The 14,419-nt window shown below is 49.2% G+C and overlaps 1 protein-coding gene across 1 annotated transcript in view; it reads right to left on the bottom strand.

Annotated features, from left to right (window-relative positions):
• QARS1 (glutaminyl-tRNA synthetase 1) overlaps window positions 1-14,419 on the bottom strand; it is a 35,081-nt gene that overhangs the window by 17,065 nt on the left and 3,597 nt on the right. The window contains exons 2-11 of the mRNA XM_080995695.1: window positions 14,141-14,288; window positions 11,503-11,612; window positions 10,484-10,559; window positions 9,512-9,576; window positions 7,822-7,875; window positions 6,626-6,686; window positions 5,317-5,388; window positions 3,808-3,893; window positions 1,333-1,419; window positions 582-681 (exon numbers count right to left, since the gene is read on the bottom strand). Of these exons, the coding sequence (XP_080851821.1) occupies window positions 582-681; window positions 1,333-1,419; window positions 3,808-3,893; window positions 5,317-5,388; window positions 6,626-6,686; window positions 7,822-7,875; window positions 9,512-9,576; window positions 10,484-10,559; window positions 11,503-11,612; window positions 14,141-14,288 (859 nt within the window). The remainder of the gene's footprint in view (window positions 1-581; window positions 682-1,332; window positions 1,420-3,807; window positions 3,894-5,316; window positions 5,389-6,625; window positions 6,687-7,821; window positions 7,876-9,511; window positions 9,577-10,483; window positions 10,560-11,502; window positions 11,613-14,140; window positions 14,289-14,419) is intronic.

The following is a 14,419-nucleotide window of genomic DNA, read 5'->3' on the forward strand; positions in this document are numbered from 1 at the left end:
TGAGGTTACCAGCACTGTTTTTTTATTATTATTATTATTATTATTATTATTATTATTATTATTTTATACCCCGCCACTCTGGGCGGCTTCCAACAAAAGAGAAGAAGAAGAAGAAGAAGAAGAAGAAGAAGAAGAGTTTGGATTTGATATCCCGCCTTTCACTCCCCTTCAGGAGTCTCAAAGCGGCTAACATTCTCCTTTCCCTTCCTCCCCCACAACAAACACTCTGTGAGGTGAGTGGGGCTGAGAGACTTCAAAGAAGTGTGACTGGCCCAAGGTCACCCAGCAGCTGCATGTGGAGGAGCGGAGACGCGAACCCGGTTCCCTAGATTACGAGACTACCGCTCTTAACCACTACACCACACTGGCTGTGGTGAGAAGAGAAGCCACTGGTTAAAACTGTGGCACTGATTGTAACTGTGTACTGGCATCTGTTTTTCTAGAAGGAAAGCACTGGTGTCAACCTAGCATGGGGTCCACAAAGCCAACAGCCTTCCTCCCACCCCCATGGCCCACCCAGAGACATAGCTCTCTTTCACCCAGGCAACATTTCCACATTTTGTAGCACAAGAGGCACATACCTAACCATTCCACTATGTCCCTGATGGCTGTGAAGTACTTCTCCTCCTCCTTTTCAGGATTTGTGTCATCATAGCGCAAAAAGCAAATCCCGCCATTTGCCTGGTTGTGGGGAGAGAAATTAAGCAGTACAATTAAGCCACCCACGAGTTCAGCAAGACGTCAGCTTGGTCCCTAAAAGTAATTTCATTTTGTCATTCCCCTCCCTCCCCTCTTCCTACAAATCCCTTTAAATTCTAATCATTACTGACACAAAATACCTTTCCCTTATGGCCGCCAACTTAAGCAATGCACATTGCTATACATAATTTCATATCTGTAATAATGCTGATATATATATATATATATATATATATATATATATATACACATACATACATACACACACATACACACACACTTTGACGCAACTTGGTTGATATATTGTTCCAATTTGAAACTTCAGTTTAACATGTAGGGAGTACAGTGCACACTAACAATGTATAAAACACTGAAGCAAATTAATAAATGCGTGCTTTCAAACAAGGTACATATAATCCTACTGTTATGTCTTCTGGCCTATATATCTATCATATGTTCTTATATGCTATGAGCCACTTTGGGGCCTATCTTTTTGAAAAAATGACACACACATCGCTAGATGAAGATGAGGCTGTCCCTCCCCACTCACTATCGCCTTCCACCCCAACCCCAGTTCAGCAAAAAGCTGAGTTTGCAGCAGGGCAGAGTGTGGAAAAGTGACCGGTCTCTCACCTTGGCAAAGCCGAAGTTAAAATTGATAGCCTTGGCGTGGCCAATGTGCAGGATGCCATTGGGCTCTGGAGGGAACCGAGTGCGCACCTGTGGCAGAAGACATTTTCAATGCAGTTAACTGAGATCTCTCTAGATGCAGTCTCCTCCTCAAAACCTCAAAGACACCCCACACCCAGCCCCACCCAAAGGCCAGGGTGGGGCCTCCCCCCAGATCATATGCTATGACAAAAATGTAGGTAAAAAAGTAAAGGTAAAGGACCCCTGGACGGTTAAGTCCAGTCAAAGGCGACTATGGGGTTGCGGCACTCATCTCGCTTTCAGACTGAGGGAGCCGGTGTTTGCCCTCAGACAGCTTCCGGGTCATGTGGCCAGCAGGACTAAACCACTACTGGTGCACGGAGAACCGTGACAAGTGCCAGAGCGCACGGAAACGCCGTTTACCTTCCCACCGCAGCAGTACCTATTTATCTACTTGCACTGCCGTGCTTTTGAACTGCTAAGTCGGCAGGAGCTGGAAACGAGCAACTGGAGCTCACCCCGTCGTGGGGATTTGAACCGCTGACCTTATGATCCACAAGCCCAAGAGCCTCGGCGGTTTAGACCACAGCGGACCCTGCAGGAGTCTGCAGCAACATCCAGCAACCATGCAGCAACCATGGCTGCGTCTGCAGCAACCATGGCTGTGTCCTCTGGAGGGTGGAGGGTGGTGGGAATGCTGGAAAAGCACAGGCGCAGTGTGCTAAGGTTCCCAGTCATGTGCAAAAGCTGCACAGGTGCACAAAAGGGTACAAACTCCGGAAATGTGGGAGGTCCCTAGGGTGCAGGGCATGCAAGGGTGCACAGGTACATGGTTTTCCCGGGTTTGAGAGGGTAGCCAAAGAGCCCTTTGAGCTCTTTGAGGCAGGTGGTCCAAAGGTTCAGGACATGATCTTCTGTGGATATGATCCTGCAACCAATGGGTGGAAGTTTGCATACCCAGAGGGTGATCAAACCAAGCTGCTGGTCAGTAAGCAGGCTGAGTTCTGTGAACAGGATGGGTGTTCAAGACTCAGGGATAGTCCTGATTTTCTCTCAGAATGTCTGTCTGATTCTGAGGAGGAAAGGGAGCCAGAGGCTGATCCCGGTGATAGGGACCAGGTCCAGGATCAGGGTTCAGAACCCGGTGATGGGGACCAGGTCCAGGATCAGGGTTCAGGGCAGGTCTGGGCATCTCCAAAGGTTGTGAAAGGAGTGTCCAGGTGTGAGGCTTCATCTCCGGTTAGCGTAATGGAGAAAGCTCACAAACAGGGTGTCAAGTCAGAGGGGGAAGGATCTGACGGAGAAGACACAACTGCTGGCCCAAATGGGTCAGTAGGGTATCAGGTCACAAGTGCGTGGAAAAGTGTCGCACAGTGTGATTCTGGGAGTGTTGAAGGGGTTCAACAGGTGCCTGGGAAAGATGCCGGGAAGGGGCACAAGGCAAAGGGAAAGGTGTTGAACTCAAAAAAGGTCTTGTCAGAATGGTTCGGCAAGAGGGGGTGTTGGGTTTGGAACTTAACTGGTTAAGAAGTTCCCATGATGCCTCAACATTCTGACGTCAGCTTTAGAAGCTGGGAGGAGTCTGGGAGGAGTTTCGTTTACTCTGTTCCCCTCTGGTCTCTGTGAGAAAGAGGTCGTAGTTTATCATGGCTGCGGTGAGCCCAGGAGATTCCTGGGGAATGTCGGAATAAAGATACTGTAAATAGACAAACCGGGCTCTTTGTGTTTGTCGGAAGCTAAGTGAAGCTACGTGACAGTTTTCGCTGCTGTGTTCAACTCTGCTGAGGCGTGACTGGAGAGCTACTGGAGACGGAGCTGAGTGGCGCAGCTCGGAGGAAGCGCGCCGGGCATAAAGAGCTAATTGTGGATCGTAAATCAATTAGCGGGGGTCACGCCAAACCAATAAATCAATTCCAACATTTCTTACATCTTGACATCACATACACGCTAAAGGCAGGTGGGGAGAATTTGGCTGTCTACGAGGCCTCATTTGCAGGGCTTCTGGTCCCTCTCATTATGCACAGTACACCCTTAGGGATTTAGGACATGGAAAACAGCAGCTTCACCGCCAAGGAAGTGAGGACCAGGGAAAACAGAGGTCTCTGCTGTTTCTCAAAAACCTTCGCAAAGGCGAACCCTTGTTCACCTGCACATGATTGGCATCAGATTTATTCTTCCAGTGGAAACTGTTGCTGGGCAGGAGAGAGTAAATCTGGCACCTGGAAAATGCCGGGGTTTTGCTCCCATGCACAGACACCTTTGTCCTACGCCTGCTAGAGCTATGCATCTGTGGCATCTCACTGCTTTCCCAAATCTCGGTTTTGCCATAACAGCAGCTCGGGGGTCTCAAGGTTTCACAGGGACTGAGAGATGCAAGTTACGGGGGTCAGCTGCTCCGTGAACCCAGCCTCCCGAAGGAAGGACGGAAGATCTCCACCCCACCCCACCCAAGAGCACCTGTCCGCCTGTGATCTCCAGATGCTGCTTCAGTAAGTTCATGGTGTTGGGTGTGACAACGTAGCCTTCCGTTTTGTAGTTCTCACCTGGAAAGGTACAAGGGACATGATCAGCACGCGGTATGCAAATCAGCGAACTGCAGGCAGTGGCGGCTGAATAGTCTTCTGCATTAAAATCAGAAGGCCCAGAAGGAACAAAACAAAAAACACACAAGTCACAGAACAGGGATAATTTTGCATTCAAGTTTCCTCATTGCCATTCTTTAGTTGATCATTTGCCCAGGTTTGTGGGGCTTAGTAATGTGGGGTTGTGGCTTCATAAGCGATCTCCCCTACCTACCACCCCCAAACGCACTTGTTTTTTGGCAGAGTCAGGTGCTGTTGGCTGCCGCCTGGTGGCAAGTGGGGCCAACTCCACCTACAAGAGATAAGCCACCAAAAGCCTAAATATAAGCAGTGCCACCATCAGAGCAGGACTTGGAAGCAGGGGTCCAGGTCCACACTCAAAAGCACAAGCAAGGCCACAGCAATTTTGCCCCAAATCAGATTGTGCTATGATGCTGTTTTGCTACTGTTTTGCTTTAAATTCTGCGGCGATTTAGCTTCTATATATGCATATCCGTGCGCCTGTAGGCATGTATTAAAGTTTTTATGGGGGGGGGGAACGTTTCCATTACGGGTCTTGAAAGACCTACACTGGCTCCCAGTACATTTCCGAGCACAATTCAAAGTGTTGGTGCTGACCTTTAAAGCCCTAAATGGCCTCGGTCCAGTATACCTGAAGGAGCATCTCCACCTCCATCATTCTGTCAGGACACTGAGGTCCAGCGCCGAGGGCCTTCTGGTGGTTCCCTCGTTACGAGAAGCCAAGTTACAGGGAACCAGGCAGAGGGCCTTCTCGGTAGTGGCACCTGCCCTGTGAAACGCCCTCCCACCAGATGTCAAAGAGAAAAATAACTACCAAACTTTTAGAAGACATCTGAAGGCAGCCCTATTTAGGGAAGCTTTTAATGTTTAATAGGTTATTGTATTTTAGTGTTTTGTTGGAAGCTACCCAGAATGACTAGGGAAACCCAGCCAGATGGGCGGGGGTATAAATAATAAATGATGATGATCAAAGAAAAAACTGTAACCCGATACTGACCAACGCTGTACAGTTTTGTTTTCATCTGTCTTTACAGGCCCACCACAGCCTACAATGATAACATTCAAGGATTTGTACGGTAAGCTGCCTTGAGTTCTGTCTTGTCATGGAAATGCAGGGTGCAAATATATCCCAATATATAAATAAAGTATCTCCTAAACTCACAGGCAGGCTCCTGGTGTGCCATTTCCCACAACCATATGCATGAGCGCAGCACAAGCGGATACTGGCCCTCCTGACCCCAGTCACTCCTTTCCTTGACATAAGGCAATATCTGTGGTTTCCACAGGCCCTGGCATATCAGGGAGCTCATCGGTGAAGGTGAGAACCTGGCTGGAGAGAGACACGACCTCCAGGACAGCTTACCTGGCTTATGGAATTTAAGAGCCTCGCCCCTCAGCTGCTCCATAAGGGATTTCGTCTCTTGGCATGCATCGCCTGGAGGGAAAGCAGTTGAGGTCAGAAGCCAGAGACTCAAGAAACAGACCCCCTTTTGCAGCAGCAACTGGGATAACTTCCTTCCCTTGCAATCTTTTAGCATCTCCACATACGGCTAGCAGCCTCCTGCCTGAAATTCTGAGAGCTGCTGCCAGTCCGTGTAGGCAATGCTGAGCTGGACCAATGGTCTGTTTCAGTATAAGGCAGCTTCCTATGTCTTTCCTCCCGTTGGAAACTCCTCCAGGCAGGGCTTCTCTCTTGTTGCTCATCACTCGGCCACGTACCTTAACTAACACTAACACTGTAGAACAGAGAGCCAGCATTCATAGTGGGGGTAGAGACAGCCAGAAGTAAAAGGAAAGCATTTGTCAGGAGTCTCATAGACCTTGTTTCCAGCTGTGTTACATGCTACAGCCTGAAGGACTCACAGCCCTGGCTATGGTCACAGGTCACATGGTGCAGCAGCCTCCCTAATGCAGGCCTGGGTCTGTTTCGTGCCTACATCGATCTCCCTACACAGGAATGTAGGAAGCTGCCTTGGACAAAAGCCATTGGTCCATCTTGCTCAGTACTGACTATACTGGCTGGCAGAGCATCTCCCCTTTCCAAGCCCTACTGAACTTGGAACCTTCTGCATGTATAGCATATGCTCAACCACTGAATTACTGCCCTTCCTATATATACGATCTTCAACTTCTCACAAGAGGAGAAAGGCAGAGAAGCAAAACCAAGTTTTGTCACAGCTACAGAAAGCCTTTGTAAGGCTGTTGTCACGATGAATTACTTCTGGAGAACACTAGAGGGCACACTAGATCTCTGCCAAAGCTCCTCACATGAAGGTTCCAGCAGGTGAGTGGAATTTTCCACGGAAGCAAGCTATTATTAAGAACATAAGAACCACCCGCTGGATCAGCCCAGCATCTAGTTCCCACCAGATGCCTGTGGGGAAACCAGCAACCGGAGCATGAGCCACAAGAGCACGCTGCCCTCCTGTGATTTCCTGGGAGAGCGGGTTCTATAGTGCGCTGCGTGATTATTGTTTTAAAAGCGACACAGCAAACATAATAGGAAGATACTGCTGCCAGCATTCCACCCTCCCAGTCCTCTGCCTGCCCTTTCCTAAGAGAGAAGGGCGCTTGGGTCCGGCAGAGCTGTGTGCTTGCCAGGCAAACATCCAGAGCAGCTAGGAGGCCTCCAAAACAAACACAAGGGAGAGGAGGTTCAGACAAGGACTTACCGTTTTCCACCACTGCTGCCTTTCCCTTCTTGTCTGGCTCGGTGGCACGGGCCTTCGGGGCCTGACAAAGCAACAAGGTAGAGCTACTGAGTTTAACTGGACCTGGCCTTGAGGGCCTCTGTGGTGAAGAGGAGCCAAGGTTTTAAAGGCAGCCCCGCACACGGAAATCTAGCAGGCAAAGCTCTTCCTGGTGCAGAGACAAGCCATGGAAGAAGCTTTACCTAGGGACTTGACAGGAAGTCAAAGTTGAAGAAAAGATTTTGGAAGATAAAAGGGGGGGAAATATTTACTTTCATTATTATCATTTTCTGTGTGGGTGTGTGGGTGTCTGCACATATGTGTGTTGTTGTATGCAATGTTTGGCAGGAAATAAGACGGTAAATAACAAATAACAAACTAAATACCGATGTATGTAATTTTTATTTCTTAATTATATTTAGTGGTAGTATGGCTGTATTGTTTTTTGTAACATAAAACCATTCAATAAAAATTATTTTAAAAAAAAGAAGAAGAAGAAGAAGCTTTACCTGCTGCTCTTATCTTTTTTAAAAAGAAATGGACCAGGGAAGGTTGGGGGGAAATGGCAGTGAAAGGAAGAGTGGGGAATTAAAGGCGAGGAGGCCAATGTTTTCCTAAAAAGAACTTTACCCTAAACTCTCAACCTTTGCCCTAGAATCCCTATGTCAAGTGACAATTCTTTGCTCTCCCCGGCTTACTGCATACAATGGAAATCACAAGTTTGCAACGCTGCCTTATTCCCAGATTCAGAGACACACAGGCCAAAATAAATGGGAAGAATCCATAAAGCATGCTTTAAAAGACTGGGGTGGGACGGATGTTTCACTGGCCCCTCAGACACCACTTCCTGTCCTGAGCATGGGTGCCACTACCTACACACCCCGAGGTTTCAAAGAAAGGCTCACACATCCCCACCATTAATGGTTTCTGCCCATATTAGACAAGGATGGAGAGAACCTGCGGACCCTCCAGATGTTGCTGAGCTCCAGCTCCCATCAGCCTCAGGCAGCATGGCCAAGAGTAAGGGATGATGGGAGTTGCAGTCAGCATCTGGGAGGGCTGCGGGATTGGGGGTTTTAGATGAATCCTCTGCACTCTATTGCACACCTGGAGTGGAAACCACTAACACACCACAAGAAGGAAGGGAGGGAGGGAGGGAAAGGAACATAAACACTTACCTTTGATTTCTTTTCCAGATCAGCTTCTGTCTTTGGGCCCAGCAAGTGGAGCACCTACAGGAGAGGAAAAGGACAGAAGGAAGGAATTGATTGGGTTTGACCCGGCCCTCTAAGTTCCTTCTCTCTACCTCCCCTCCCCAGGGCAAAACTCTTCTTATGTCAGAGATGGGGAACCAGGTACTGCTGGCCTCCAGCCCCCACCAGCCCCACTCAGCCTGGCCCATGGAGTTCAGCGACAGCTGGCCCAACACTGCCTTACAAAAAACACACCAGGCCAAAGCAAGAAAGCAAAACCCACTGATCTGGCAGCGTGCCTCTGTAGGAGCACAAAATTTAGTCTGATGCTACAGCGTCCCTTCGCAATTTGAGCCCACATAGGAGGATACAGTTGTGGTTCCACTGTGAATGCAGTGTTTCTACTGGGTAAGGAAGTATTCGGCAGAAAAAGCAGCATCCTGAGAATGCCAGGATTTTTATTTTTTAAGTTTCCAGTTACAAAAATAGACCTGAAGGGATGTGGGTGATGCTGATGAAGATCTCAGAAACCAAGGCAGTTGTCTTAGCACAGTGATGGCCAAACTTGGCCCTCCAGCTGTTTTGGGACTACATTTCCCATCATCCCTGACCACTGGTCCTGGTAGCTAGGGATGATGGGAGTTGTAGTCCCAAAACAGCTGGGGGGCCAAGTTTGGCCATCACTGTAGACTTAGCAGGAGTCCCAGTGTGCAAAGGGCAGACCTTTTAGCACCTTGGCCCCTCCCAAAAATCTGAGAAACGGATATGCAAAACAGGGGCGTGCAAATGTAGTTGCATAATATATACAAATGTACCGCATTTTTCGTTCTATAGGGCGCACCAGGCCATAGGACGCACCTCGTTTTTTGGGGGGGGAAATGAATAAAAAAAATTATTCCCCCCCCGCCGCGGCTGCCGCCCCAAGCCTTGTGCACACCTGCAAGAAGCACGGGGCACCCTCCGGAGGGCTCCCCGTGCTTCGGGCTGCAGGCTGCCGCCCCAAGCCTCGCGCGCTCGGCGGGACCTCCTGCCGGGCGCGCAAGGCTTGCAGACACTCGCCGGGGCTGCAGGCTGCTGCCTGCAAGCCTTGTGAGCCCGTGGGAACTCCCACCGGGCTTGCAAGGCTTGCGGATAGCTTCCTGAAGCCTGGAGAGCGAGAGGGGTCAGTGCGCACCGATGCCTCTCGCTCTCCAGGCTTCAGCGAAATCCTGCATCCGCCCCATAGGACGCACACACATTTCCCCTTCATTTTTGGAGGGGAAAAAGTGCGTCCTATGGAGCGAAAAATACGGTAGTTGCATAATATATACAGGGTCACAGGGCAGCACTGCAGGATAAATTTGCAGCGCCAAGTCTTGGTTATGGAACCTATTTTTTGTTTAAAAGACATTTTTAACCCTACCCTTCATCCAGGGAGCTTAGTGGTGCACAAGGCTCTCTCCACACCTCATATTACCTGTACAACTATCCTGCGATGTAGGTTAGGCTAAGAGAGATCAACTGACCCATTGGGCTTCACAGCCGACGGGGGATTTGAACCTAGGTCTCCCCAGGGCACTTAGCAGCCTCTGCATCACCCTGGTGGATCTGCTGATTCTGTTGCAACAACCCAGCCAATCCCCACCTGCCTTCTCCAAAACCTCTTGTCCAGATTTGCAGGTCCCCCTTGACACACCTGAAGGTCCACCTCGTTCTTAATGATTTTCCCATCAGCCCACTTCAACTTGCTCCGCGCCTCCCCTGCAAAAGAGAAAGGAAATCAGAGCAGTCGTTGACAATCCGCTGAACTCTGGGCAGGACTCTGAAGCACAAGTCCAGGGCCCAATGGAGCTACACCACCACCCCCCAGGCCCTGTTTGCAGGATCCCCAGAGATGTCTGGCTGGCCATTGTGAGAGCAGGACGCTGGAATGATGCCCTAATCTGGCAGGGATCTTCTGGTGTTCTTAGGGCTTCTGGATAACAGCAGCTGGGAAACACGGGTGGAAGATGGCTGCTGCCCTCATGCATTGCTTGTGGGGTTCCAGGAGGCATCTAGCTGCCCACTGCAGAACCAGGATGCCCAACTAGAGGGGCCTTTGGTCTGGCCCAGCAGGGCTCTTCATACATTAGGAACACAGGAAGCTGTCTTCATCGGACCATTGGCCCATCTTGCTCAGCGCTGTCTAGAGCAGGGTTTCCCAAACGGGGGTCTCCAGCTGTTTTTGGACTACAGTTCCCATCATCCCTGACCACTGGCCCTGCTAGCTAGGGATGATGGGAGTTGTAGTCCAAAAACAGCTGGGGACCCCAGTTTGGGAAACCCTGGTCTGGACTGATTGGCAGCGGCTCTCCAGGATTTCAAGGCAGGGAAGCATCCTCAGCCCTACCTGGGGCGGATTTAACCAGAGACCTTCTGCGTGAAAGGGGGATTTTCTACTACTGAGCTACGGCCCCTTCCAATATGTTCCTGTGTTCATGGTTAGTCCTATTGCGGAGTGCGCTGGCTGAGTTTGCAAAGGGAGTGGGCAGGTTTAAGAAGAAATGAGCAGAGTATGGAAAACGCACAAGGGCAGGTTGCGGAATGAGCACAGTGACACGCCAGCAGTAAGCAGGTGTCTCACAATGGGAACGTACTTGCAGACTCCCCTGCCCGGCCTGTCACTCACCCATCAAAAGCCCCATGTTAAAGCGGTAACGCTCCGAAAGGAGCTGGGCTTTGTGTTTGCTGATGGAAGCTTCCACCTAGGAAGGAAAAGAGAAAATATGATTATAAAATGAGAGAGAGAGAGAGAGAGAGAGAGAGAGAGAGAGAGAGGGAGACTGACTAGAGCCAGTTCAAGTGGCTTCCAGACAAGGCTAAATACAAGGCAATAAGGTGGGGTGGGGAAGGTCTAAGTGTTGGTGCTGACCTTTAAACCCCTAAAGGGCCTCGGTCCTGTATATCTGAAGGAGCGTCTCCACCCCCATCGTCCTACCCGGACACTGAGGTCCAGCGCCGAGGGCCTTCTGGAGGTTCCCTCACTGCAAGAAGTCAAGTTACAGGGAACCAGGCAGAGGGCCTTCTTGGTAGTGGCACCTGCCCTGTGGAATGCCCTCCCATCAGATGTCAAAGAGAACAACTACCAGACTTTTATAAGACATCTGAAGGCAGCCCTGTTTAGGGAAGCTTTTAATGTTTGATGCATTACGGTATTTTAATATTTTGTTGGAAGCCGCCCAGAGTGGCTGGGGAAGCCAAGCCAGATGGGCGGGGTATAAATTATTATTATTATTATTATTATTATTATTATTAACACACTTTTCTTCCTTTTTTGCCGAACAACAGAGCCTCTTCCCTGCCAGACAGAGCTCCCCAAACCCTCCCCGACACTGGAGGGAAGTTACTGAGCCATTAAGACAACTTCCCACCTTTGGGCAAAGGTGCTCCCTGGATATCTGAGTCTTCCTAAAAGCCCTGATCCTCTTTTGGCCAGGCAACTACCCAAGTGGATGGGCTTGGCAGGATTCTCTGTGATTCAGGCTTAAGCAACAACACAGACCTTGCCTTGCACACGTCTCTCTTGACAAAAAAACAATGACACACAGAGGCCTGGGTAGACACCCTTTGCCCAGCTCCAAGCGTGGAAGACGGGCCCGTGATGGGGCATGGCGCCACTTGCTGCTCCTACCTAGGGCTGACACTCACCGCCTCTTCGATCTGCTCTGGCGTCACGATCACGCCAACGCCACATTCTCTGGCAAAGTCTGCTGCGTCAATGGGCTCCACGGGGTGGCTTTTGACGTATTCCAGAGCCGCTGCAGGCACAAAGAACACAGGTGTATTATGAGAAGGAACGCCTGTGTGTTAAGAGTGGATAAAGTGGAATGGAGAGAGACCTGGGTTCATTTGGCAGGCCCCCAGCTGGCTCTAGCCACTGGGCGACACTCCGGTTCCCGGTACAGCATCAATCAGCGACACGAGGCTCAGATACGTTCAGAAGCTGTGCACGCTCTTATCAGCAGAGTGAATAAATCCTCACAACAGAAGTGGCGGACAGAGACATGTGTAAGCATTCTTTACAGCATTTCATCAGTATAGTTCAGGAACAAAGGAAAAAACATGTCTGCTTCCCTTCGTCTCCAGCAAAACAGCAAAAGCAACATACAAACGGAAGTTCCCAGCAGACTGTGCTGAAAGTAAAGAGGCATGTGACACACAACAGTCAGGCCTGTTCCCTTTTAAGGTGGAACGGAACTATATCCTAACATAAAGCTCATCCGGTGTTCTCTGCCAGTTAAGTGTCTCTCAGCCTAACCAACCTCACAAGGTTGTTATGATGGTAACATCGGGGTGGAGAGAGAGGAATCGTCAATCTTCATCACCCCCGACTCCTTGGAGGGAGAGACTACAGTTAAACCATAGGATTGTAGAAGAGTTGGAAGAGACCATGAGGGTCACCTGGAAACAGAGGAATATTTTGCCCAATGTGGGGCTCGTACCAGCGTCCCTATGATTAAGAGTCTCATGCTCTGCCCACTGAGCTACCCCCAATAAATCAACACATTAACAAATCAAAGGAAAGAAAAGTCATTGGGAGGAACAAGCAGCAGCCCTGGCCCTGCAAGACAAGCCTTCTCAAGGCAAGGCAGGCGGCGGCATTTTGCATTATGCTCATGATTCAGTTCCTTGTTAAAAAAGTTTTTTATTTATACTTTTCAAATTTATTCATTTCATTAGATTTACGACCATTTTAACATTTCAAAAATTGACTTCCTTCCCCCCCTTTTTCTGTGGTTGCATAAATTTATTTTTTAATATCTTCTGCATATCCAAATGCGTTTAACCTGCTCATTTAATTATCTACTGTAAATATATGCTCTTATAAAACTGCAGGTTATTACAATAATCCTGCTAACGTTTTCATCTGTTTACAATTTATCTGCAAATATTCAACAAACCGTTTCCATTCTTTTATAAAAAGTTGGTTATCTTGATTTCTTATTCTGCCGGTAAGTTTCGCAGCTTGGGCTCAAGGGAGGATTTGTCCACAGGCAGGACTAGCCAGCAGCTGTGCCAGGTTCTTGTGCCAGGTTTCCCTGTGACAGTCTGTGTGAGCCACCTGCACTGTTTTACTAGGCCACTTTCAGAAGCCTCCAGCATGGGAGAACCAGGACAAACCCTGCCTTCTGCATGGAACACCCTAGGTTCAGGAGGCTGCTAGGATAGCCAATGCGCTGGCCTCCAGATATTTGGGCGAACACTCCCACCATCCCTGACAATTGGCCCCATTGAGTGGGGCCAATAAGAACTGTAGTCTGAAGCACAGAATCATAGAATCATAGAGTTGGAAGAGACCACAAGGGCCATCGAGTCCAACCCCCTGCCAAGCAGGAAACACCATCAGAGCACTCCTGACATATGGTTGTCAAGCCTCTGCTTAAAGACCTCCAAAGAAGGAGACTCCACCACACTCCTTGGCAGCAAATTCCACTGTCAAACAGCTCTTACTGTCAGGAAGTTCTTCCTAATGTTTAGGTGGAATCTTCTTTCTTGTAGTTTGGATCCATTGCTCCGTGTCCGCTTCTCTGGAGCAGCAGAAAACAACCTTTCTCCCTCCTCTATGTGACATCCTTTTATATATTTGAACATGGCTATCATATCACCCCTTAACCTCCTCTTCTCCAGGCTAAACATGCCCAGCTCCCTTAGCCGTTCCTCATAAGGCATCGTTTCCATTTTGGTTGCCCTCCTCTGGACACGTTCCAGTTTGTCAGTGTCCTTCTTGAACTGTGGTGCCCAGAACTGGACACAGTACTCCAGGTGAGGTCTGACCAGAGCAGAATACAGTGGCACTATTACTTCCCTTGATCTAGATGCTATACTCCTATTGATGCAGCCCAGAATTGCATTGGCTTTTTTAGCTGCCGCGTCACACTGTTGGCTCATGTTCAAGTTTGTGAAGCATCCAGAGGGCACCATTTTGACTACACTGGGATTCAGCTGCAGGAGAAGAAAAGTACTGATGGAATGTGAATTACATTGCCGGAGAACTTTGTTGTTCCAGAAACTCAAGAGAGACACAACCCTAATATACGGATAGCCAACAAGGTGCCTTCTCAATGTTTCGGACTACAACTCCCATTCAGCATTGCCAATGATCAGGAATGATGGGAGTTGTAGTCCACAACACATGGAAGGCACCACGTCGGCGACCTTTGCCCTAACACCTGGTTGTTCATTCAGCGTGATGCTTGGTGACTTAAGAAAGAGCTGTGCAATTAAAAGGGTGAAATTCGTGAAGGGAGCATCTTTGCCGCAGCCGGCATAAACCCTAAATGTGTACCGTTGAGCTGCAGGTCTGTAACTATCTTCTTGGTAGCGATATACTCCACAAGGAAGCCAAGATGCTTTGGGTCCTTAAGCCTGGAGGCCACATTGTATAACAGGGTGCCAACTGTCTTGTCAGCAGCTGAGCCAAGGATTTCTTGAGCCTAGAAGAGAGAGAGGGGTCAACAGGAGAGTTAAAAGCTGGTTTGGTGTACAGTCATACCTCGGGTTGAATGTGCTTCGGGATGAGCGAGTTCGAGTTGCGCTCCGCAGCAACCCGGAAGTAACGGAGCGT

Source organism: Podarcis pityusensis, assembly GCF_964106645.2.
Source record: "Podarcis pityusensis genome assembly, chromosome: 2".
NCBI classification, from domain to species: Eukaryota; Metazoa; Chordata; class Lepidosauria; order Squamata; family Lacertidae; genus Podarcis; species Podarcis pityusensis.